Here is a 25,840-nt window from a genome sequence, read left to right as displayed (position 1 = left end):
ACCACAAGTAATGTTACGTCCAGTAGCTTTTTTTTTTGTAGAAGTATGGCTCCGGCTCCAACTGAGGAAGCATCAACTTCCAGGAAGAATGGTTTCGACGGATCAGGTCTGGACAAAACTGGTGCAGAGGCGAAGGCAGCTTTGAGACGTTTGAAGGCCTCATCCACTTGTGGAGGCCAAGACTTTGGATTAGCATTCTTCTTAGTCAGAGCCACAATAGGAGCCACAATGGTGGAGAAGTGGGGAATAAACTGTCGATAATAGTTGGCGAATCCCAGGAAGCGTTGGATAGGACGGAGTCCAGAAGGGTGTTGCCAATCCAAAACCGCCGACAGTTTATCTGGATCCATTTGTAGCCCTTGGCCAGAGACTAGATAACCTAGGAAAGGAAGACTGTTGCATTCAAAGAGACATTTTTCAAATTTTGCGTATAGGTGGTTTTCACGGAGTCTTTGGAGCACTTGACGGACATGACAATGGTGTTCCTCTAAGTTAGAGGAAAAAATCAAGATGTCATCCAAGTAAACCACAACACAGGTATACAGTAAGTCCCGAAAGATCTCATTAACAAAGTCCTGGAAGACAGCAGGGGCGTTGTAGAGCCCAAAGGGCATGACTAGATATTCAAAATGTCCATCTCTGGTATTGAAAGCGGTTTTCCACTCATCACCTTTACGGATGTGAATAAGATTATAAGCACCCCTTAGATCCAGTTTGGTGAAGATACTTGCTCCGCGTAGACGGTCAAAGAGTTTGGAGATCAAAGGCAGGGGATAGGGGTTTTTGATGGTAATCTTGTTTAAACCGCGGTAGTCAATACATGGGCGTAAGGATCCATCCTTTTTTGAAACAAAGAAGAACCCTGCTCCAGCAGGGGATGAGGATTTCCGAATAAAACTCCTCTTTAAGTTCTCCCGGATGTTCTCCGTCATGGCTTGAGTCTCTGCGGCTGACAGAGGGTAAATCCTGCCACGGGGCGGAGTGGTACCAGGAAGAAGGTCAATAGGGCAATCATAAGGTCTATGTGGAGGTAAGACCTCTGCTTGCTTTTTGCAGAATACATCAGAATAGTCCTGGTAAGCCTTGGGAAGGCCCGGTAAAGGAGAAGCCGCAGGGGTTTGACTAGTGGAAGCAGACGTGAGACATCGCTTGTGACAAGAAGGACCCCAACTTTTGATCTCCCCGGTGGTCCAGTCGTGGGTAGGAGCATGACGCTGGAGCCACGGCAAGCCGAGAAGAACTTCAGAGGTGCAGTTAGGCAGAACGAAAAATTTAAATTTTTTCATGGTGAAGTCCAATGCTCATGGGCAGAGGTTCAGTGCGGTAGCGCACAGTGCAGTCCAATGTCTCTCCGTTTACTGAAGAGATGAAGAGCGGCTTGACGAGAGGAGTTACTGGAATACTGAACCTATTAACGAAAGAGGCCAAGATAAAGTTTCCTGCAGAACCAGAGTCCAAGAAGGCCACTGCTGAGAAGGAGGAGTTGGCAGAAGGAGAAATCTGCACAGGTACAGTCAGACGTGGAGAGGCAGAATTCACACCAAGTGTTGTTTCACCCACGTGAACTAGGTGCGTGCGTTTCTCCTGACGCAGAGGGCGGATAGGACAGTCTTTTAGGAAATGTTCGGTACTAGCACAGTACAGGCACAAATTCTCATTTCGGCGGCGAGTCCTCTCTTGTTGGGTCAAGCGAGACCGATCCACTTGCATAGCCTCCTCGGCGGAAGGCACAGGAACAGATTGCAAAGGACGTTGGAAGAGAGGAGCCTGGGAGGAAAACCGCCTGGTGTGAACAAGATCCTTTTCCTGACGAAGCTCCTGGCGTCTTTCCCAGAAACGCATGTCGATGCGGGTGTGGGAGTTCAGACAGATTAGCAGGAATTTCTCGTGCGGCCAGGACATCTTGTATGTTACTGGATAAGCCATTCTTGAGGGTCGCGCAGAGGGCCTCATTATTCCAGAATAGCTCTGAGGCGAGGGTGCGGAACTGGATGACGTATTCGCCCACAGAAAAACTCGGATCGCATCCCAGCCGGGGGAATCAGAGCAGCGCTCCCGGTCAGCGAGTCTGACCGGGGCGCTGCGAACAGGAGATAAATGCCGCGAGCGCTCCGGGGAGGAGCAATGGATTCATTGCTAAAGACTGCATGTACAGTTGTTGAGACCACCTGATTTAACATTCAGTAGTAATATAAATAAAAAAGTAAAACAAAATCATGGTTACAGAAACTTACCGTAGGTCACCTCCATTCATGATGGTCATAACTAAGCAGGCTTCATTCTTTGTTTGGAATGCATATGCCAGAGAAACAATAAATCTACTATGCACTTTAGCCAGAATTCTTTTTTCCACCATGGCACCCTGTAAATACAAAAGAAAAAGGTGAGAGGGGAGAATCACGAGACGAGGGCAGAGGCTTATGGATGAAACAGGTTGTGGACACCCTTGTATATTGTTGTCAATGTGATGTTCACATTGCTGTTGTGCTTTTCCCCGTTCTGGGTCAGTTTGGCTCTTTTTTTTCAAGCAATGCAGGGCCTCAAAACAAGTCGAAGCACAACTGATTCCACAAAGTTACAACCAGGTTACAACCAGGAATTGCCGATGGAGCTCCATTTAGCGGAGACTGAAGGTAATATGAAAGTGGCCTAACAGGTTAAACTAAATTTGCTGGGCTATGGGTAGCCAATAAAGGGAATGGCAAAGGGTAGAGGCAGGGAGGATTGAGGAGAGAGGTAAATTAACTATTAAGCAAAGTTGGGGTGAAATCAAGGGGGCAAGAGGCCACAGAAAAGATGTTGCAGTAGTCCAAGTGGGAGATGATGAGGGCATGAACTAGCAAGAGAGAATCGAAGAATGTTTTTGAGGTAGAGGTGACAGCAGGAGGTGGTAAAGACTTGGATGTGGGGTTTGAAATACTAAGCAGAATGAAGCATTATTCTAAGGCAGAAGACTTTTGGAACTGGAAAGATAGAGGAACCATTACCTGTAATTGATAGATCCATTTGGGGGGGGGAAGCAAGGTGGGGGGAAACATTTTATTCAGTTTTTTTCTTGTTATGTATTACAAAGCGAGAGGAGGAGAAAGAAAATGTAGTCAATAGACACTCTGGGATCCTAGAGAGCAGAAATATAACATCTAGACTAGAGAAGTAGATTTGAGTAGCACCAGCATAAAAATGGTACTTAATGGCGTACTGCAGTGGAAAACTATTTTTTCGTCAAATCAACTGGTGCCAGAAAGTTAAACAGATTTTTTAATTACTGCTATTAAAACATCTTAATCCTTCCAGTACTTATCAGCTGCTGTATGCTACAGAGGAAGTTGCATAGTTTTTTTCTGTCTGACCACAGTGCTCTCTGCGGACACCTCTGTCCACTCTGACCTACTCTGGACAGTTCCTGACATGGACAGAGGTGTGGGCAGAGAGCACTGTGTTCAGACAGAAAAGAACAACTCAAGTTCCTCTGTTTCCTCTCTAGCATACAACAGCTGATAAGTACTGGAAGGATTTTAATATAGAAGTCATTTACAAATATGTTTCACTTTCTGGATCCAGTTGATATGAAAAAAATTGTTTGCCACCCGAGTACCCCTTTAAAGCCATGGAATTCTATAATCTGTCCCAGGCTACAAACATAAATAAAGAAAAATAGGAGTTCCCAGCACAGAGCCTTGGGAGATGCACAGAAAGAATGTGAGGTGAGCAGGGGGCGTGTGCATGGGAGACACTAAATATATGAAGAGGTGGGACTTGATCAAGTATAGAGTCAAGTGATTATGTCTGTGATGTCACATCCAAGTCTACGTAATATAAACTTTAATATACAAAATCTTTCATAACCTCAGATTACTGATGTGGAGCTGTATGGATTTCATTATGGTTTTTAGCATGGAAGGGGGCTAATCTGCATTCTGGCTACCTGACACAGTTTTCACATGGAATCTAAGCAATATCTCACTTTTCTATGGTTAATAGATGGGATTCCTGAGCAGCACACCGTATTTATGTTACACATATGCTCTTATAAGGCACATTGCAAGAGCTGCTTTCATGACACAATCCCTTCAAATCTATTATCTGTTGACTGTTTGTTAATTAGATCCTTTGATATTAAAAGTTTTTACAGTTTAAAGGGGTTGTCCAGCTATATTTTTCTAAAAACATGGCAAGGCTACCTACCTGCTTAAAAACTATACCTACCTCCATCAATCCCCCATAGACTCTGGTATCACTGTTTCTGCTGCACTCCATTTCCTGGTGCTGGGGCCCAATATGTCACATTCAGCCAATCACTGGCCACAGAGGTGTCTCGCCTCAGCCAATGCACAACCTTCCAGCAACAGGAAGGGAAACTCACCAAAGACCAAGAGCAATGATACTAGAGGCTATGGGAGGACAGTGGGAAGTATGTTCAGTTTTTATTTTGTTTAAGAAGGCAGCCTGGCCATGTTGTCAGGAATTTGAATTTTTGCTGGGCAATCCTTTTAAAGGGATTATCCAGCATTAGAAAAACGATGCTGATTTCTCAAAAAAGAAAAAAACTGAACCACATTTGTCTGCAAGAAATGTTTGGAAGAAAGGGGTCTGTTTTTTATTCCTGGATAAACCCTTTAAGATTAAGAAGGTTTAATCATATATAAAATTGTCTAATATACTTTCCCATTTACTACCATTTACATGATTTTAGTTTGCTGTCAATGAACAGGCCCAAACTAGTCTGTATTCTTAAAGTGTACCTGTCAGATGCTACAAAAAATTATAATAATAATGTTGTTATGACTAGTGTTGAGCGGCATAGGCCATATTCGAATTCGCGAATATTCGCGAATATATGGACGAATATTCGTCATATATTCGCGAATATTCGCATATTCGTTATATTCCCGTTTTATTTTCGCATATGCGAAAATTTGCGTATGCGAAAATTACCACATGGGAAAATTAGCATATACAAAATTCGCATATGCTTAAATCCGCATATGCGAAAATTAGCATATGCGAAAATTAGCATATGCGAATTTTCGCACGCCAGTCTCACACAGTAGTATTACAGCCTTCTTTACACCACACAAGCTGGAAGCAGAGAGGGGTGATCACTGTAATGTGTACTGTAAGAAAAAAAAAACGAATATTCGTAATTACGAATATATTGCGCTATATTCGCGAAATTCGCGAATTCGCGAATATGCGATATTCGCGAATAATATTCGAATTGCGAATATTCGCGAGCAACACTAGTTATGACGTGTCCCTCCTGTTCCTCCTGCCTCTATGCTCTGGCCCATGCATGTCCCCGTCCCCGTCCCCTAGGGCGTGCACGCGCCGGAGCTCTGAGATTTAAAGGGCCAGTGCGCCCATTAATTAAGTAACACCTGTGGCTCAGTTAATAAATTCCTCCACCTCCCTCACCTCCCTGCCAAATCTTTGTTGCCCTAGTGCCTGAGAGAAAGCGTTTCTGAGTATTGCCTTGCCACATATCATACCTTTTGTTTTGTGACCTGACCTTGCTCCTTTGCCGCCTGCCTACTGACCACTTGCTACGTTACTGACTACACTACTGTGCCGCCTGCCCTGACCTCCTGCTATCCTGACTTTGAGTTGCCTTATCCCACCTGTGCCTCGAATTTCCTCAGCTGCCTGTGTGGCTGAGCTGTGCCAGGGGTAGCGACCTGGGTGCCTTGCGGCAGGCTCTGGTGAAAACCAGCTGCACCTTAAACTCTGCTCCCTGGTACGGTCCGTGTCATCCGCCACACAGGTCCAGCGCATCCATTTCCTCCTGTGTTCCTGTCTACTGAAACGTGAGTGTTACAATAAGATTCGGCCATGGATTCCGCTGAGGTACCCCTGCCTGAAGTTGCGGATCTTCCCTCTGTTGTGGTGTGACAGTCACAGCAGTTGGTCCGACAATCGCAGCTGCTCATTCAATTGTCTGCAATGATGCGACAACTTCTAGCTATGCAGCAACAACAACAGCATCGGCATCAACCTGTACAGGCATCTCCACCTGTTCCAGCTGCTTCTTCTGGTTCCAAGCTATGTTTACCTCTACCCTCCAAGTATGACGGAGATCCTAAGCTGTGTAGAGGTTTCGTTACACAATGCTCCATGCATCTGGAGCTCATGTCGGACCAATTTCCTATGGAACGAGCTAAGGTGGCCTTTGTGGTCAGTCTGCTCCCCGGAAAAGCCTTGGCCTGGGCTACTCCTCTTTAGGACCGTGGGGACCATGTTACCTCCAACTTGACGGTGTTTCTGGCCAAATTACAGTGTCTTTGAGGAACCCGCATGTGCTTCTTCTGCCATGGTGGCTCTACTGAATCTCTGCCAGGGGAACTCCTCTGTTGGTGACTACAGGGTTCAATTCCGCACTCTGGCTTCTGAGTTGACATGGAACGATGAGGCCTTGTGTGCCACTTTCAAACAAGGATTTTCTAGCAGAATTAAAGACGCCTTCGCTGCCCGTGATCCTCCGTCTTCCTTGTGTGATTTAATCCATCTTGCTACATGTATTGATGTGCGTTTTGCTGAAAGAGCTACGCTTGGAGAGGGAAACTGTTCGTACCCGGCAATTTCCTCGCTTGGCTCCTGTGTTCCAACGTCCATCTCTACAATCTCCTGTGCCTCCTGCTGAAGAGGCTATGGAAGTGGATCGGTCTCGCTTGACGCCACTAGAGAGATCTCGACGTCGCAGTGAGAATTTGTGCCTGTATTGTGCTAGCCCGGAGCACTTCCTCAAGGACTTAACTGTTCGTCCACAGCGTCTGGGAAATGCTCGCACCTAGGGTACGTGGGAGAGGTGTCTCTAGTTGGGAATACTTCCTCTCCTCACTGAACCATTACTGTACAAGTCTTCGCTTCTGCCAAGTCTTCCTTCTGCGCTACAGCATTTCTGGATTCTGGATCCACAGGTGACTTTATTGATGCTTCTTTGGTCCACAAATATCATCTTCCTGTTACTCGGCTTGTTCATCAGGTAATGGACAAAATCTGGACTGTATGGTGCATACCGAATCTCTCCTTCTGCAAGTGGGAGTGTTGCATAAAAGATTGAATTCTATGTACTGCCATACTGTATTTTTGAGCTTCTTCTTGGCCTTCCCTGGCTTCAATGTCATTCTCCGCATCTGGATTGGAGAACTTTACCAATTATTCGCTGGGGGCAATTCTGTCAAAATCATTGTCTCCAACCACTTCAGCCTAAAGTTGTTTCTTGTCCTCCTCCTTTACCTGGCCTGCTGCTACCTTACCAAGATTTTTCTGATGTTTTCTGCAAGAAGCAGACAGAATCACTGCCTCCACATCGTCCTTATAATTGCCCTATAGATCTTCTGCCTGGTACCACTCCTCCTCCTGGAAGGATTTACCCTTTATAGGTTCCTGAGACCAAAGCCATGGCCGAGTATATCCAGGAGAATCTCAAAAAAATGGTTTATCCGTAAGTTCTCTTCTCTTTCCGGAGCAGGTTTCATCTTTGTAGGAAAGAAGGAGGGCTCACTCCGTCCATGCATTGACTATAAGGGACTTAACAAAATCACGGTCAAGAATTGTTATCCACTACCTCTTATCTCAGAACTTTTTGACCATCTCCGTGGTGCCAATGTCTTACGAGGAGCATATAACTTCATTCATATCCGCAAGGGAGATGAATGGAAAACGGCCTTCAATACTCGTGATGGACATTTTGAGTATCTCGTAATGCCTTTTGGCCTCTGTAATGCTCCAGCCGTTTTCAAGAGTTTGTCAATGATAATCGACCGTGATCTACTCTACACCTGTGTAGTCGTATACCTAGATGACATTCTGATCTTCTCTTCCAACATAGAGGAGCATCGAACCCACATTAGTCTGGTTCTTCTGCGTCTACCAAAGAATCCTCTCTACACCCAACTGGAGAAATGCTTATTGGAGAAATCTAGTCTTCCATTTCTTGCCTACATTGTCTCTCATCAAGGCCTGCAGATGGATCCAGATAAAGTGTCTGCGGTATTGGATTGGCCTCGTCGTTTTGGTCTACGTGCTATACAATGCTTTCTGGGATTCGCTAACTTTGCTTTGGAAGTTGATGCCTCATCTGTTGGAGTCGGTGCCATTCTTACTCAGAAAAACACCAAGGGTAATTCTGTAACTTGTGGGTTCTTTTCCAAGACCTTCTCTCCTGCTGAGAGGAATTACTCCATTGGAGATCATGAACTCCTTGCTATCAAGCTTGATTTGGAGGAATGGCGACATTTATTGGAAGGATCTCCTCATCTGGTCAGCATCTACTCCGACCATAAGAATCTTTTATACCTTCACTCTGCTCATCATTTGAACCCCCGCCAGGTAAGGTGGTCACTGTTCTTTTCTAGGTTCAACTTCTTCATTCACTTCCATCCAGCAGACAAAAACATTAGGGCAGATGCTCTCTCCAGGTCCTCTGACGTCCTTTGGATTCCACGCCTAGGCATATTATTCCTTCTGACTGTTTGATTTCTGATGCTTCTGCTAAAATTCAGCAAGTTCCTCCAGGAAAATCCTTTGTGCCTGCCAGACTGAGACACAAGGTACTGAAATGGGGTCATTCTTCCATGACTGCAGGTCATCCTGGAATACGTAAGACTCTACTTTTAATCTCTCGGCACTACTGGTGGTCCCATCTTGAATGTGATGTTTCTGATTTTTTCCGTTCCTGTTATTCTTGTGCCCGTGACAAAACTCAGCGGCAGAGACCTGCAGGACTTTTACAGCCTTTATTCATTCTGGAGACTCCCTGGTCCCATATCGCTATGGATTTTATACACCGATCTGCCACCATCTCGTAATAATACTGTCATTTGGGTTGTTGTACATCGATTTTCAAAGATGGCTCATTTCATTCCCCTACCTGGTCTTCCTTCTGCCCCACAGCTGGCGAAGTACTTCTTGCTGCACATCTTTCTTTTACATGGTCTGCCTAAGCATATTGTTTCGGATCGTGGAGTGCAGTTTCTCTCTAAGTTCTGGTGAGCAATTTGTTCCCATCTGGACATCAATCTGGACTTCTCCTCAGCCTACCACCCTCAGTCCAACGGTCAGGTGGAGAGGGTCAATCAAATTCTTGAGACTTCTCTACGGCATTTATAAACTGAGAAGGAAAGATGCCGACAGCTCTCCACTGCTAAATCCAATCACCAGGTCCAATAGAGCAGCACGACAAAGAGATGTCCAGCGCAGTAAGTAGGATAAAACAGGAACACTTTATTGTGGATCACATGGATATACACAGGAACAATATCCAAAGCATTTCGGATCAAACTGGACCCTTATTCATGGTATCTACGGCATTTTGTTTCAGCTCACCAAGACAATTGGGTTGACCTTCTCCCCTGGGCTGAATTCTCATATAAACACAAGGATTCCGAGTCCACGCGGTCGTTTCCCTTTTTTTGTTGTCTACGGACTCCATCCTCGTTCTCCTCTTCCACTCCCAGTTTTCTCCGGGGTGCCTGCGGTTCATGAGCTGGTCCATGACTTCTCCACCATCCGGCAACAAACCCGACAGTCTTTATCGCAGGCTTCCTCACACATGAAGGCACTGCCTGACAAGAGTAGAAGACCTCCTCCGTCCTTCTCTCCCGAAGACATGGTGTGGCTTTCCTCCAAATACATTGGATTCAAGGTCCCCTGTTACAAGCTTGGTCATTGCTACCTTGGTACCTTCCAGGTTCTGCAAAAAATGTATCCTGTCTCATACAAACTCTGTCTGCCTGCTACATTACGTATTCCCAATTCCTTCCACGTCTCTCTCCTCAAGCCTCTTGTCATAAACCGGTTTTCTCAACAACAAAAAAATCTTGTCCCCGGCTCTTCTGATGCCTACAAGGTTAAAGAGATTCTTGCCACAAAAACCGTGAGAGGTAAACAATTTTTTCTGGTTGACTGGGAGGGTTACCCTCCTGAGGAGAGATCTTTGAAGCCAGAGGAGAATATTCTGGACCTTGACCTTCTCAGGAAGTTTCTAAAATGTAAAAGGAGGGGGAGACCAAAGGGCGGGGTACTGTTATAATATGCTCTCCGGCCACACGCGCTAGCCATGAGCGCATGGCCCCGTTGCCGGCGGGGCTGGGATTCACATCGCGGGACGCACTAGCATGAGAATCCCAGCCCGTCACTCACCTCCTGTTCCTCCTGCCTCCTCCTTGGCCTCTATGCTCTGGCGCGTGTGTCCCCATCCCCTAGGGTGCGAGCACCGGGGCTTTGAGATTTAAAGGGCCAGTGCGCACATTAATTAAGTACCACCTGTAGCTCAGTTAATAAATTCCTACACCTCCCTCTCTTCCCTGCTGGATCTATGTTGCTCTAGTGTCTGAGAGAAAGCTTTCTGAGTATTGCCTTGCCGTGTATCGTACCTTTTGTTTTGTGACCTGACCTTGCTCCTTTGCCGCCTGCCTACTGACCACTTGCTACGTTCCTGACTATGCTACTGTGCCACTTGCCCTGACCTCCTGCTATCCTGAATACGAGTTGCCTTATCCCACCTGTGCCTCGAATTTCCTCAGCCGCCTGTGTGGTCGAACCATGCCTAGGGTAGCGACCTAGTGGCATCTTAGACTATGCTCCCTGGTACTGTCTATGTCATCTGCCACACAGGTCCAGCGCATCCACTTCCTCCAGTGTTCCTGTCTACTGAAACATGAGTGTTACTAATATGTTACTCAGTACCTAATCCTGACTATGTACATCAAATATTTATGCATCTATCACATATATTTCTTATTTTAAAGAAATACCTCTTTTCATTAGCTCACAGTGTTAGAAATCCTCTCAGAGGAAGGGGGTGTGTCCCTCCCTAGTTGTGGTGGGAGGTGATTGGTGCACCTGTTCATGCAGCCTTGTCCATGAGACATCTCTTGTCCATGACTTATGGACATGCCTGATGCTGCTGTAGAACTGGTTAGTGTCTCAGTAGGAATGGGGACCCCTAGTGGTGGGATTTTCAGGAGGCGTTTTCTTTATTAAATAGTCAAAAAATGTTAAACAACCACATTACAAAAGGTCTTTAATTTTCATTGGAAACAACATATAAAAAGTTTTTGGATCTGACAGTGCCCATTTAAGGCTGAGTTTCCACATTGTATTTAGTCACTATTTTTAACCAAAACCAGGAGTGGAACTAACACAGAGAAAAACTATATTGGAAATGTGATGACCCACTGGTGTATGGCGGGACCACGGGTGTAGCTATTCCAGTTGCTACTAGTGAAATGAGAGTCCACAACCAGTTATGGTCAAACGGAGGCTTTAATGAGTATAAGACAGATATAATTATTTTCACAGCTAAGGCCAGATTTCCCAGAGTGGTGACCAGGACCCAGAAGGATCTCACAGCTTGCTGGACCAATATACTTGTAATTAACTTGACTTGACTTGACTATATGCAGGACTTGACTAGTTTCTGTGATAGCAGACATAGACTTGAATGGAATGACTGCAGCCTTTGGGGTCTTTCAGATGCTGATCTCTTGCACTGAGATCTCTGGTGGTTGCTGTTGTAATAGTGAGCGCTCCGGTCCCCTCCTCTGGACCGGAGCGCTCGCTGTCCCTGCCCCAGTCTGCAGTGCCCCTGCCCGTCCCGGTCAGACACGCTGACCCAGAGCACAGGGTCTCCTCTGTCGGGGATGCGGTTAGCATGGCGGCCGGTCCCCGCACACGCGCCGCATCCCGTGTCTCCTTACCCGTGTCCCCGTCCTCGTGCGCTGCCTCTGTCTCCCAGCTTCATGAAATTTAAAGGGCCAGCACACCATTGATTGGTGCCTGGCCCTCACTGTTCCTATAAATATTACCAGCCCCTTCCTGCCCTCGCCGGATCTTAGTGCCTTGTGCCTAATGAAACCGTTCATAGTGTTCCTGTGTTGCCCTTGCCTGTTGCCGACCCATGGCCCGTGGCAACCACTTTGTGAATCCGTGCTGCCTGCCCTGACCTGTTGCCAGACTATCGCCTGTGAACCTGTGCCGCCTGCCCTGACCTTTGCTACATCCGACTACGCGTCTGCCTGCTCCTCCTGTACCGCGTCTATCTCAGCTACCAGAGGGGTTCAGTCGCTAACGGGTGGAACGACCTGGGGGCTACCTGCCGCAGCAAGACCATCCCGCTTTGCGGCGGGCCCTGGTGAAGACCAGTAGTCCCTTAGACTTCGTTCCCCTGGTACGGCCCACGTCATCGCCCCTCTGGTCCAGTGGATCCACCATCTGTCACCTGACCTGTTCATTACAGTAAGATCCGGCCATGCCTCTTCCTAGCCTTGCGGATCTTTCCACCGTAGTGGCTCAACAGACTCAGCAGATTGCCCAGCAAGGTCAACAGCTGGCCCAGTTGGCCGCCATGATGCAGCAACTCCTGCCTACCCAGCAACAGCCGTCACCTCCACCTACACCTGCGGCTCCATCACAGCCTGCAGTCGTCTCCAGTGCCAGAATCCGCTTGTCCTTGCCGGACAAGTATGACGGTGATCCGAAGCGGTGCCGTGGGTTCCTGTCACAGTGCTCACTCCATCTCGAGTTACTGGCCGACCAGTTCCCATCCGAACGAGCCAAGGTGGCCTTCATACTCAGCTTGCTCTCCGGGAAGGCCCTGGCCTGGGCTACACCTTTATGGGACCACTTTGATCCAGCCACTACCTCCGTCCAGAGTTTCTGTCAAGAGTTCCTGAGTGTATTCGAGGAACCTGCCTGGGTTACCTCTGCAGAGTCTGCTTTGCTGAACCTGACCCAAGGAGGCTCTACCGTGGGGGAATACGCCATCCAATTCCGTACCCTCGCCTCTGAGTTGAATTGGAACAATGATGCACTTTTTGCCACCTTCCAGAAGGGACTAAGCAGTGAAATTAAAGATGTCCTAGCTGCACGGGAGATACCATCTACCCTCAGTGACCTTATACTACTGGCCACTAGGATTGACAAGCGTTTTGCCGAGACAAGAGGAACTCCTTCAGGAGAAAGAGAGAGCTCGTCCAAGACGCTATCCTCATCTGACTCCTGTTTTTCAGCGTCCACCGCAACCCGTCTCTGGGCCTCCCGCCGTGGAAGCCATGCAGGTGGACCGGTCTCGCCTGACTCCGCAGGAACGGAGCCGTCACAGAAACGAGAATTTGTGTCTGTATTGCGCCAGTACCGAGCACTTCCTCAGAGACTGTCCTCTTCGTCCACCACGTTCGGGAAACGCTCACACCTAGTAAACGTGGGAGGGCGTTGCTAGGTGTGGATTCTTCCTCTCCACGTCTTATGGTATCAGTGCAGCTTTCCTTTCCCCCCAAGTCTACCTTCACTGCCACTGCCTTCTTGGATTCTGGATCTGCCGGCAATTTCATCTATGCCTCCTTGATTGACAAGCATCAAATCCCTGTGGTCCGTTTGCCCAAGCCACATTTCATTTCTACAGTCAATGGTGAGAGACTTTCTGCCACTGTGCAGTACCGCACTTTGCCATTACAGATGGACATCGGGATTTTGCATACAGAAACTTTGGAGTTCTTGGTCCTTCCCTTCTGCTCCTCAGAACTCTTCCTTGGTTTGCCATGGCTTCAGCGCCACTGTCCCATCCTGGATTGGTCCTCCGGAGAGATCCTGAGTTGGGCTCCCTCTTGCTTCGGCCGTTGCCTCAAGTCTGTTCATGTCAAGCAAGACCCCGTTGTTCCTCCGCCACCTGGTCTTCCGGAGCCTTACCACTGCTTCGCTAGGATCTTCACCAAGTGACGAGTGGAAGACCGCTATCAACACACAGGATGGCCATTTTGAATACCTGGTGATGCCTTTCGGTCTTTGCTATGCGCCTGCTGTGTTCCAAGAATATGTCAATGATATTTTCAGAGACCTGCTTTACACCTGCGTGGTCGTTTACCTAGACGACATCCTCATCTTCTCCTCCAACCTGGACCAACACTGGGTCCATGTTCATCAAGTTCTTTCACGCCTTAGAAAGAATCACCTGTATGCAAAGAACGAGAAGTGTCTGTTTGAGCGGTCCAGTCTGCCCTTCCTAGGGTACATCATTTCAGCCTAGGGTTTACAGATGGACCCGGCCAAGCTCTCAGCGGTACTGGACTGGCCACGCCCCTCAGGACTCCGTGCCATTCAAAGATTTTTGGGTTTCTCCAATTATTATAGGCAATTCATTCCCCATTACTCCACTCTGGTGTCACCCATAGTAACTTTGACCAAAAAAGGGGCTAATCCTAAATCATGGCCTTCTCAAACTGAAGAGGCCTTCCAGTCCTTGAAAGCCTCTTTTGCCACCGCACCTGTACTCTCCAGACCTGACCCCACTAAGCCATTTTCCCTGAAAGTGGATGCCTCCTCCGTGGGAGCCGGAGCCGTGCTCACCCAGAAGTCACCCAGGGGCAAGACACTCACTTGCGGCTTCTACTCCAAGGCCTTCACTCCCGCCGAGAGAAACTATTCTATTGGTGACAGGGAACTGTTGGCCATAAAATTGGCACTCGAGGAGTGGAGGCATCTTCTCGAGGGCTCCATCCACCCTGTGAGCATTTTCACGGACCACAAGAACCTTGCCTATCTTCAATCCGCACAAAGGCTCACTCCACGTCAGGCTCGCTGGTCGTTGTTCTTTGCTCGCTTTAATTTTGTGATTCATTTTTGTCCAGCGAGCAAAAACATCAGGGCTGATGCCCTTTCCCACTCTTCCGATGTGGTGGGCGACGAGATAACTCCTCAGCATATAATTCCGCTTGAGCGCCTAATTGCCATTGCTCCAGTGAATCTGCGCTCTCTCCCTCCAGGCAAGTCCTATGTACCTCCACATCAGCGTCTACGAGTCCTCAAGTGGGGCCATGTCTCTTTATTTGCAGGTCATCCTGGGGTACAGAAAACTCTCCAGCTTATCTCCCAAAGATACTGGTGGCCTACTATGGAGAAAGATGTCTCGGACTATGTCCAAGCTTGTATGATTTGTGCTCTGGACAAGTCACCTCGCTAGAAGCCAGCTGGTCTCCTCTTGCCCCTCGATATTCCTGAGGCTCCGTGGTCTCACATCGCCATGGACTTTGTTACCGATCTCCCCTCCTCTCTATGTGGTCTATGTGGAGGGCTCTATGTGGTCAGCTCGGGGTCAAGTTGGACTTCTCATCTTCCCACCATCCTCAGTCCAATGGCCAGGTGGAACGGGTGAATCAAATTTTGGGAGACTATCTACGCCACTTCGTGTCCTCACGCCACAGTGACTGGTCTGATCTGCTTCCCTGGGCAGAATTTTCCTTATAATTATAAGCACTCCTCTGCTTCTAACAAGACTCCATTTTTTGTAGTTTTTGGTCGCCATCCTCTTCCACCTCTTCCACTGACTTCCTCTTCTCCGGTACCGGCAGTTGAGGACCTTGTCCGGGATTTCTCTTCTATCTAGCGAGAGACCCGCACCTCTCTCCTCAAAGCCTCTGCCTGCATGAAGTCTCAGGCAGACAAGAAACGCAGAGCTCCTCCAGAGTTTTTCCCTGGTGACAAGGTGTGGCTCTCCTTCAAATATATCCGATTTAGGGTCCCAAGCTACAAGTTGGGTTCCCGCTTCTTGGGACCCTATAGAATCAAGAAGCGAATCAATCCAGTGTCTTATCAACTCCATCTTCCTTCTTCCCTCAGGATTCCCAACTCTTTCCATGTCTCCCTCCTAAAGCCTGCCATCTTTAATCGCTTCTCCCCCAAGGTCTCTACTCCTACCCCTGTGGCCGGCACAATGGATGTGTTCTCTGTCAAGGAGATTTTGGCGTCCAAGCTCATCCGGGGGAGAAGATTTTTTCTGGTCGACTGGGAAGGCTGCGGTCCTGAGGAGAGGTCTTGGGAGCCTGAGGAAAACATCTTGGACCGCAGCCTCATCCTCAGTTTCCTTGGTACCAAAAGGAGGAGGAGACCAAAGGGGGGGGGGTACTGTAACAGTGAGCGCTCCGGTCCCCTCCTCTGGACCGGAGCGCTCCGGTCCCCTCCTCTGGACCGGAGCGCTCGCTGTCCCGGCCCCAGTCTGCGGTGTCCCTGCGCGTCCCGGTCAGACACGCTGACCGGGAGCGCAGGGTCTCCTCCTTTAGGGATGCAGTTAGCATGGCGGCCGGTCCCTGCACACGCGCCACATCCCGTGTCTCCTTACCCGCGTCCCCGTCCTCGTGCGCTGCCTCTGTCTCCTGGCGCGCTGGCTTCAGGAAATTTAAAGGGCCAGCGCACCATTGATTGGTGCCTGGCCCTCACTGTTCCTATAAATGTTACCAGCCCCTTCCTGCCCTAGCCAGATCTTAGTGCCTTGTGCCTAGTGAAAGTTTTCACAGTGTTCCTGTGTTGCCCTTGCCTGTTGCCGACCCGTTGCCCGTGACAACCGCTTTGTGAACCCGTGCTGCCTGCCCTGACCTTTGCTACGTCCGACTACGCTTCTGCCTGCTCCTCCTGTACCACGTCTATCTCAGCTACCAGAGGGGTTGAGTCGCTACCGGGTGGAACGACCTGGGGGCTACCTGCCGCAGCAAGGCCATCCCGCTTTGCAGCGGGCCCTGGTGAAGACCAGTAGTCTCTTAGACTCCGTTCCCCTGGCACGGCCCACGTCATTGCCCCTCTGGTCCAGTGGATCCACCACCTGTCACCTGACCGGTTCGTTACAGCTGTGCTCAATCAGGTAGCAGATTGTAAGAGCTAAGAGCCGCTTGCAGCAGAAGAGACAGAATTGTTATGGCCGCCCCTTTATATAGTGGGAGGCTGGACTAAAGCCCATTGATCAAGCTGTGGGTCATAGGTTAAGCTGATGCTTTCTGGGAGAACATGTGACAACAAATCATGTGACTGCATAACATGTGACAGACTTACACAGGTCCTTGAGACCTCCCACAGGTACTCTGTACTACCTATACATAAGGATGCTGTCTAGGCATTAGACTGATATACACAACATTATGGAAACAACAGAGGGAGGGGAGCCCCCAGGTCAGTGAGGGTCTCAACCTGACAGGGCCTAAGGGTAGTACAGGATTTTGTCCTGTACTGGGACATTGCAGAAAGATGTGCACCTTTTTCTGTGGTTGGGGCCATTTTGGCTAAAAACAGTGTGATCCTAGCCCAAGGGGTTTAGCAACATTTGTGATACAATGTACTTTCTTCAGAAATCCTCTATACTATTTGATAATGATAAGCAAGCTTGTACGATGTACAAAAACTGACACAAATGGTTACAACATGAGTACAGAGAAGAAATCTATTATTTAACATGTGGGTTAGATCCAGATATTCCAGCCATATCTAAATTCAATATGCAATGAAAGCAGAGCAGTATTCCTAAATGTGATCTATGTGTCCCTGGCTCCCTAATGCTTTATTTAGGTCAGACTCTGTTGGCAGGGACTTTACATCTGCTGGTACAGTACATTCAGTTGTGGTTTGAGGATTAGACTGGTGTCACTTAATCATTTGCATGTCTGTGCAGTTCAAGCATTTACCACATCTAACAATGCATCTAATACAGTACATCATAAAGAACAGAAATTGTGCCCCTATATTATGGCGAGTGCTTACATGTATCTGTGATATTGGGCTGCTGTTTTTTATGCTCATACATCCTGCCCCCCATGTAAAGTACACAGCAACAGGATTCTCCTAACCTATATAAAGGGGGTAGACTTAAAGCTGCCTTAAATTAAAATACTGTGTTGCAACCAATCAGATCACTTCTTTCAATTTTCAGAGGCCATATATGAGTGTTAAGGCTAATTACATTAGCCTGTGTTTGGGGGAGAGGCCTGTGCTCGCATATAACGCGGGCACCAGCCCTCCCACTCTAACGTCAGCAGAAGGTTCAGCTGGCTTCCGTCCTGTTGGTCTGACGTGGCGTTGGCGTTCGCATGGTACTCCGGGCTGCTCTCTCACTGCATATCGTCTGTAGTAAGTATGCATTCTCCGCAGCAGCCCCCTGATTCTGGCCGGCAGGGCAGTCTCATGAGTGAGTAGGAATCTGCCCGCACCGGTCCCTGGAAATTCCGGTCTCCCGTGTACAACTAGCCTGGAGCATACGCAGCTCCACACCACCGATGTTTCACTTGTTTAGGGAACTACGCCAGCATGTTACGTTTAGGGGGAACTACGCAAGCATGTTACATTTAGCGGGAACTACACCAGCATGTTATGTTCAGGGGGAACTACGCCAGCATGTTATACTCAGGGGGCAATGCCAGCATGTTATATACAGGGGGCAACGCCAGCTTGTTATATATACAGGGGGCAATGCCAGCATGTTAATGTCATGTGGTAACAAAAGCATTTTTATCTCTAATGGGGTAACACCAGCATTTTATCTCTTAAATGGGCCCTCTCATTAAAACTAATTTTTGCTATTGCACTCCTCATGGTAAATGAAAAATATTTCTAATTTACTTTGTTTAAAAAAAATGAAGTTTTCTATGTTTTATTTGTGCTTAAAAAAGCTGAAGAGCACATTTTCCCCCAAATCATACACAGACTTTGGACCAAAGTCCAAACACAGGAAGTGCCGCCTGAAGTGCTGAGGGGGGGGGGGTGTCCAACCAACAGCATATGGCAGTTATGTGTGAGAGGAGCTATGATTGGATGAGGCTGGACACCCCCCCCCCCCCCCTCAGCACTCAAGGCGGCACTTCCTGTGTTTGGACTTTGGTCCAAAGTCTGTGTATGAGATGGGGGGAAATGTGCTCTTGAGCTTTTCTAAGCACAAATAAAACATAGAAAAATTCATTTTTTTTAAACAAAGTATATTAGAAATATATATAGAAACATAAGTATATATAGAAACATAAGGAGTGCAATAGAAAAAATTTGTTTTGATGAGAGTGACCCTTTAAGGGGTAACACCAGCATTTTATCTTGCATGCTTTCTATCTGATCACCTATATACTGGGGCTTGTTCAGTAATTTCCAGGTACTACAGCAGGTAAGCATTCATTCAGGGGAGAAGGCAAATGTTTTGTTAAATCACGGTCTCATGCACGCTATCGTTTTACAGCCCAGTTGCAGTGGTTGCCCTAGCATTGTCCGGTTCCCCTTTGGAAATCATTACTCCTGCTTATCTTATATGGTTTCCCTCAGCATTCTATATCATTCCGGTAGCAGATGCTATCAATACGTCCTGATATATCAAAGTTTATTCTCATTGCTATACATCTCAGGGTAAGCATGCTGGGGGTTAGCACTGATATCTCGCTCCCCATCTCGTCTACGGTGCTCATCGAATTACGCTATTTTACGCATATCTGCCTTTCGTGTATATCATCTTATGTTGCAGATTAAGTCACAGGTTGTTTCTGTGTTTTTCTTTCATGCATCTTCTAAGGTCCCATTAGTACGTCCTCGTGCTTATACACTCAGCTTGTTGGCACCAGCGGTAAGCTTGGGTATTGGGGTCATGTCTCTTCTAGTCCTGTCATGCCTATGGGACTCGATAATTTGCTCAACGTTTCAACTCTGTTCACACATGTTTAATTATATTTCCATTCAGGGGAAGCTTGGTCTTTGCTTTCACCTCCATACTACATTGAAAGTTATCAGTATCGTCTGGTTCTTTTCATTTCGACCCATCTGACACTTCTGGTAAGCAGGCGTGGTACAAATTTGCTGCAATGGTTCTGTCTCATTTGCAGATCTTCACAAGGGCTCTGTGCACAATACATCACATCTCGGGCATGCTGTTGGTGTGAGACTTTTGAGGCACGCATTAGCTAAGTTCACTCGGGTTGTCTTCAGTATTACAGTCTCAGCTGGGGTTCCACTTAGATTTAGTTGCGCACTTCCTTCCATGGTGAGATTCTATCATTTTACTCTCATAGTAGCAGCCTACTTACCATTGCCTTATCCTTTTTTGCAGCCTTCATATGTCTAATGCATCAGACATTGAAGAATCGGCCTCATTAGCTGAAAATACCACTCGCTTGCCCAACCATGGGAGCATACCATCCCTTCGAAATTGGACAATCCCCAAATTTACCTCTGAACTCACAAGGAAAGGCATACCATTCCCAGCTACTGCCAGGAAGGCTGAGCTCTATAGACTACTGGTGTCTGAAACTGCTGGTACTAGTCAAGATGACATATCTAATCCAACTATACAGACCTCACTTACGCAGATGCATTCCATGCTAAACAATTTGACTGCATCCATCTCTGACATCAAAGCCAGGAATATTGCTACTACAGTAGTCCCTACACTTTCAGCTGCTTCACACGATAGCCCCTCAAGTATCACCTCGATTACTCCCAACATCACACCTGCGCACTTCAAACCAGCACATATCAAAAAAGATATACTGGAAGAAAAGGACATCAATCTGGCTTCTCTGCTGATAGCAACACAGAATATCACAGAGAACAAAGTGATAGCGTGTGGGGAAGTTTCGGTTGTGTTTCGCAGTCGAGATGTCAGATTGAATAGAAAATTTTCTGTTTTGTCTGAATTCATGCTTGCATTTAGTTTCTACAGACACAATCTGTTCAGTACGGCCAGATAGGAGAGAGGAACTAGATCTCTATCTGTATAAAGTAGTTGACTTAGCACATAAATATGGTGGGTCAGCCTTTTATGAGTATCACCGTTCATCCTCCACAAAAGCGGCAGCAGCCTTGTTTCAGTTTCAATTTACTACTAACTGGGCAAACATAGACACAGAGACCTTCGGTAGACACTTTGCTGGCCTAAAAGCACCAACTTGTTCCCTCGGCCAGTCTATATCCCATACAGCAGACTGGTGTAATAGTGTCAACACTCCCTCTGAGACTGGTCCATCCAGACAACTCCCACCTTCCACATCCAGTTCCAGTAGGGTTTCAGTGTCGTTAGACAAGCTAGGCAGTCCAGTCAAATATTTAGGTAAATCACAAATATGCATGTCACTATAATCAGTGTTGCCTACTCCATGTCTGTGTGAATAGTCTCAGAGCGCACCCGAAAATAGCCTGTCCCCAAAAATCGGCTAAGTCCACATGACTAAGCGTGATGGACACTGATTATTTAGTCTTATGCATTCAGCCTCACCCAGATACCCAGTTTGCGCTGTTTCTTGTCAGGGGGTTCATACAGGACTTTCATGGCCTGCTCGCTTTGCCAGATCAGACATTTGAGTGCAGTAACTTGAATGATCCCAGCACAGTAGGTTCCTTAGTTCAAGCTGAATTGGACAAGGGATTTCTAATATGTCCATTTAGAGTACCTCCATTTGATTGTTGGAGAATTAGCCTCATTGGGGTTGTGTCTGGGAAATTCAGTAATAAAAAGTGTTTAATTTATGATCTCTCCGCACCTAATTCCTCCCAAATCCCTAGTCTCAACTCCTTGATTCTGACAGAGGAAGTGTCTTTAAAGTATGCCTCCATTGACCAGGCCATAGCTATCATTGTCCAGTCAGATGCTGGGTAAAATCTGTCTAAGGCTGATATTTTGGACACCTTTACACTCCTTCCCATAATGCCTGAACTATGGCAGTGGCATGGGTTAAAATGGAGAGAGCGTTACTATTTTGCCACAAAGCTCACATTCGGATCCAGGAGCAGCCCCTGGCTCTTTGACAGATTTGCCCAGGCCCTTCACTGGATTTTGGAAGAATTGTTTGCTTGCCAGCATATCATCCACTACCTAGATGACTGCCTGCTAATTGAGGGTCCTAACATGCCTACTTACGATCTGTCCATGTTACTGATACTGTTACACAGTTTTCTCAGATGGGGGTCCCGGTGGCAGCTAACAAAGTAGAAGGGCTGGCTACCAGTCTTACCTTCCTAGGTATAGTCCTGGATAGCCAAATTACCGGAAGAGAAGCTGTGTAGATTTAAAGAAGTCCTTTCCAATTTCTCAAAATCCCACATCCTCATCAAGAAAGAGCTACTATCCTTGTTGGGTAAGTTGAACTTCACCATGCGAATTATCCCTCAAGGTCATTCTTTTATTTCCCATTTGTTAGAGCTTCTCCCAACTGCCCCACAGCAGGGCAGCCAAATTCACTTAGGTCACAATGCCACGGCAGACTTAGTCATGTGGTAAGAGTTTCTTAACCCCTTAAGGACTTAGGGTTTTTCAGTTTTTTCATTTGACATTTTTCCTCCTTACCTTTAAAAAATCATAACTCTTTCAGTTTTTCACCTAAAATTCTATGTGATAGCTTATTTTTTGCGCCACCAATTCTACTTTGCAATTGCATCAGTCATTTTACCCAAAAATGTACAGTGAAACTGGAAAAAAAAATCATTGTGTGACAAAATTGAAGAATAAACACTATTTTGTCACTTTTGGGGGCTTCCGTTTTTATGCAGTACATTTTTCGGTAAAAATGACACCTTATATTTATTCTGTACATCCATACGGTTAAAATGATACCCTACTTGTATACTTTTGATTTTGTTGTACTTCTGAAAAAAATCATAACTAGAAGCAGTAAAATTTATATGTTAAAAATTGTCATTTTCTGACCCCTATAACTTTTTTATTTTTATGGGAACGGGACGGTGTGAGGGCTAATTTTTTGCACCATGATCTGAAGTTTTTATCGGTATCATTTTTTTTTTATCTGTCTTTTTGATCACTTTTTATAAATTTTTTTCTGGCTTGAAATGTGACCAAAAATACGCTATTTTGGACTTTGGAATTTTTTTGCACGTATGCCATTGACCGCGCGGTTTATTTAATTATATAGTTTTATAGTTCGGACATTTACACATGCGTCAATACCACATATGTTTATATTTATTTTTATTTACATGTTTAATTTTTTATTATGGGAAAAAGGGGGTGTTTTGAACTTTTGTTCAGGAAAGGGTTAATACACATTTTTAAACTTTTTTTTACACTCTTTTTTTTTTGCAGTGTTATAGCCCTCATAGAGGGCTATAGCACTGCACACTTTGATTCATTGCACAGATCCCTGCCATGGGTTACCATGGCAGCAATCAGTGTTATCGGCACTTGACTGCTCCTGCCTGGATCGGAGCAGCCATTCGGGGATCGGACACAGAGGAGGCAGGTAAGAGCCCTCCCGGTGTCCTGCTCGCTGTTCGGGAAGCCGTGATTTCACTGCGGCGGTCCCGAACAGCCCCACTGACTAGCCGGGATAGTTTCACTTTCACTTTAGAAGCGGCGGTCAAAAGGCTTCTAAAGGGTTAATACCACACATCGCCGCGATCGGTGATGTGTTGTATTAGCTGCGGGTCCCAGCCGTTGATGAGCGCCGGGACCGACGCGGTATGATGCGGGATCACGCCGCTTCATATCTTGGGAGCCGGCGTAGGAGGACGTAAATATACGTCCTGCGTCGTTAAGGGGTTAATACCTGGATCGGCATATTTTTCTTCATTCCAGCAGCCAATAGCCAGTCCCCTATAGTATTTTGTGATGCTTAACCCGATAACGACCATGGACGAGTATAGACGTCCAGGTTGGCGGGCGTTCCCGCACCTGGACGTCTATACTCGTCCATTCTTCTCGTGGGTGCTGCTCAGTGCACCCACGAGATTGCGGCAGGGACTCGGCAGTAACACACAGCCGGGACCCTGCTGCACTGCCAGGACCGAAGTAAACTTCGGTCCCGGCAGTTTTAACCCTTACAGCCGTGGTCGGAAGTGACCGCGGGCTGTAAGTGTTATGACAGAGGGAGGGAGCTCCCTCTGTCTCCTCTGCAGCACCCCGCATCGCAATCGCGGGGTGCTGCGTGTAATACGCGGCTGGCCGGGGCCTGCCGCACTGCCGGGAGTGAAGTTCCTTCACTCCCGACAGTTTAACCCTTACAGCCGCGGTCAGAAGTGACCGCGCGCTGTAAGGAGTTCTGACAGAGGGAGGGGGCTCCCTCTGTCTCCTATGCAGCACCCCGCATCGCGATCGCGGGGTGCTGTGTGTGGCCGCACGGCCGGGAGTGAAGTTCACTTCACTCCCGACAGTTTAACCCCTACAGCCCCCTCCCTCTGTCTCTCATGCAGCACCCCGGAGCATCGCGGGGTGCTGCTGCATACCTGGGCAGCCGGGGGTCCTACAAAGACCCCCAGGTCTGCCCTGGGTATTGCCTGCTAGTGAAATATGCTGCCTGCTAGTGAAAACTGGCAGGCAGCATTTAACTGCAATGCTTTGGAATACTAAGTATTCCAAAGCATTAAAAAGTGTAAAAATAAATAAAAAAAATAAAAGTGCAAAAATAAATAAAAATGTAATAAAAGTGTAAAAAAAATATATATTAAAAATACATTTATTAAATGAATCTAATAAAAAAAAAAAGCATAATGTGTAGGATCGCATTGGCGGACATCCGCAGCATGTAATATGCTGCGGATGTCCGCCACGTGATCCTACACATTATGCAGCAGTCACGGTAATGAGCTCGCTGCTGCGGCTGGGTAGCTTTGTGCGTCCACTCATAGCGGCGGATTTTCCGCCAGCAGTCATGAGCGGACACACTGAGCTACCCAGCCGCAGCAGTAATGGATATATTCGCCATGAGCGGGTGCTTATTCCCACAACATGGCGGATATATCCATCAGGAGCCTTAACTGTCACAGACAGACGCGTTATACTGCCAGACGACCATCCAATAACTTGTAGGGGTGCGGTATATAAATGGGGTCACTTGTGGGGGTGGGGGTACTATTCTGCCCTGAAAGTCAAATGGCGCTCCTCTCCTTCTGAGTCCTACCACGCGGCCAAGGAACCATATATGGCCAAAGCGGGGGTATTTCCGAACATGGAACAAGCAGCTAAATAAAATATAGGGTGCATTTCTTTCAATATCAGAAGTGATGTACAAAAAATATGCCCCCCAAATGATGCATTTGTGAAAAATTGCAATTTTCGAATTTTTAACACTGACTTTGTAATAATTCCTGCCAAAAAACTATGGTGTTAAAATACTCACTGTACCCCCTAGCGAATACCTTGAGGGGTCTAGTTTTTAAAATGGGGTCATTTGGGGGGGGTGTTCCTATGTTCTACTACCTTTAAATTTCTGCAAACCTTGCATAGCACATAAAAAAATATGTACTTTTCAAATTTTCAAAATTTTCAAAATTTCAAGTTACATTGTTAGGGTTCTAACTAATTTAAAATGTTAATTAAAAACTAAAAAATGACGTCAAAATAAAGTAGACATCTGAAAGTATAAGTTTCATAAACTATTAGGTCAGTATGTATAAATATATGCAACCAATTAGTGTTAAAATAGCAAAAAATCATAATTTTTTGTAAAAATTTCATGATTTTTTTCATTGTAAAAAAAAACTACAAATGATATCGGCTTACTTTTACTATGTACATGAAGGACAACTTGTGACAAAAAAACAATGTCAGAATTATCGTGATTGGCAAAACGTTGCCAGAGTTATTCTCTAATAAAGACAGACATCCCCGATTTGAAAAAACAGGCCTGGTCTTTCAGGGGCGTACAGGTTTATTTGCATTGGTCCTTAAGAGGTTAATCTAGTATTGGCTTTGCAGCTATATTTGGTTCTCACTGGCTAGCAGACAGGTGGCCGGAAGCTGTCAGACAGATTCCTGCATTTGACAGAATTTCCGCATTATTTGAAATGTACTTTGGTCGTTGCAGCCCAAGTCTGGGGCAATCAGTGGTCTAATACCACAGTCACCTTCCTCTCTGACAATCAGGCAACAGTAGACATACTTACCAAAGGCAGATCTAAGTCTAGTCATGTAATGCCTTTTGCCAGGAAATTAGTACAACTTTCCTTACACCATAATTTTCGTTACATTTGCTCACATATTAGAGGCTCCGTTAATATTGCTGCAGATGCTCTTTCACTGCAACATTTTCCATTGTTTTTTCTCGGTCATGCCGGAAGCTGATCGCTTAGTGGCCGCAGTTCCCCCATACACCTTATTAATCATGGA

At 46.6% G+C, this 25,840-nt stretch overlaps 2 protein-coding genes across 4 annotated transcripts in view; one reads left to right on the top strand and one right to left on the bottom strand.

Annotated features, from left to right (window-relative positions):
- ATP4B (ATPase H+/K+ transporting subunit beta) overlaps window positions 1-25,840 on the top strand; it is a 351,538-nt gene that overhangs the window by 277,951 nt on the left and 47,747 nt on the right. The window lies entirely within an intron of this gene.
- GRK1 (G protein-coupled receptor kinase 1) overlaps window positions 1-25,840 on the bottom strand; it is a 49,330-nt gene that overhangs the window by 16,371 nt on the left and 7,119 nt on the right. Inside the window, exon 2 of the mRNA XM_056555832.1 lies at window positions 2,235-2,362. Within this exon, the coding sequence (XP_056411807.1) occupies window positions 2,235-2,362 (128 nt within the window). The remainder of the gene's footprint in view (window positions 1-2,234; window positions 2,363-25,840) is intronic.

This window comes from Hyla sarda, chromosome 2 (genome assembly GCF_029499605.1).
Source record: "Hyla sarda isolate aHylSar1 chromosome 2, aHylSar1.hap1, whole genome shotgun sequence".
NCBI classification, from domain to species: Eukaryota; Metazoa; Chordata; class Amphibia; order Anura; family Hylidae; genus Hyla; species Hyla sarda.
The sequence above is the reverse complement of the archived record's forward strand: the minus strand, read 5'-3'. Positions and strand labels throughout refer to the sequence as shown.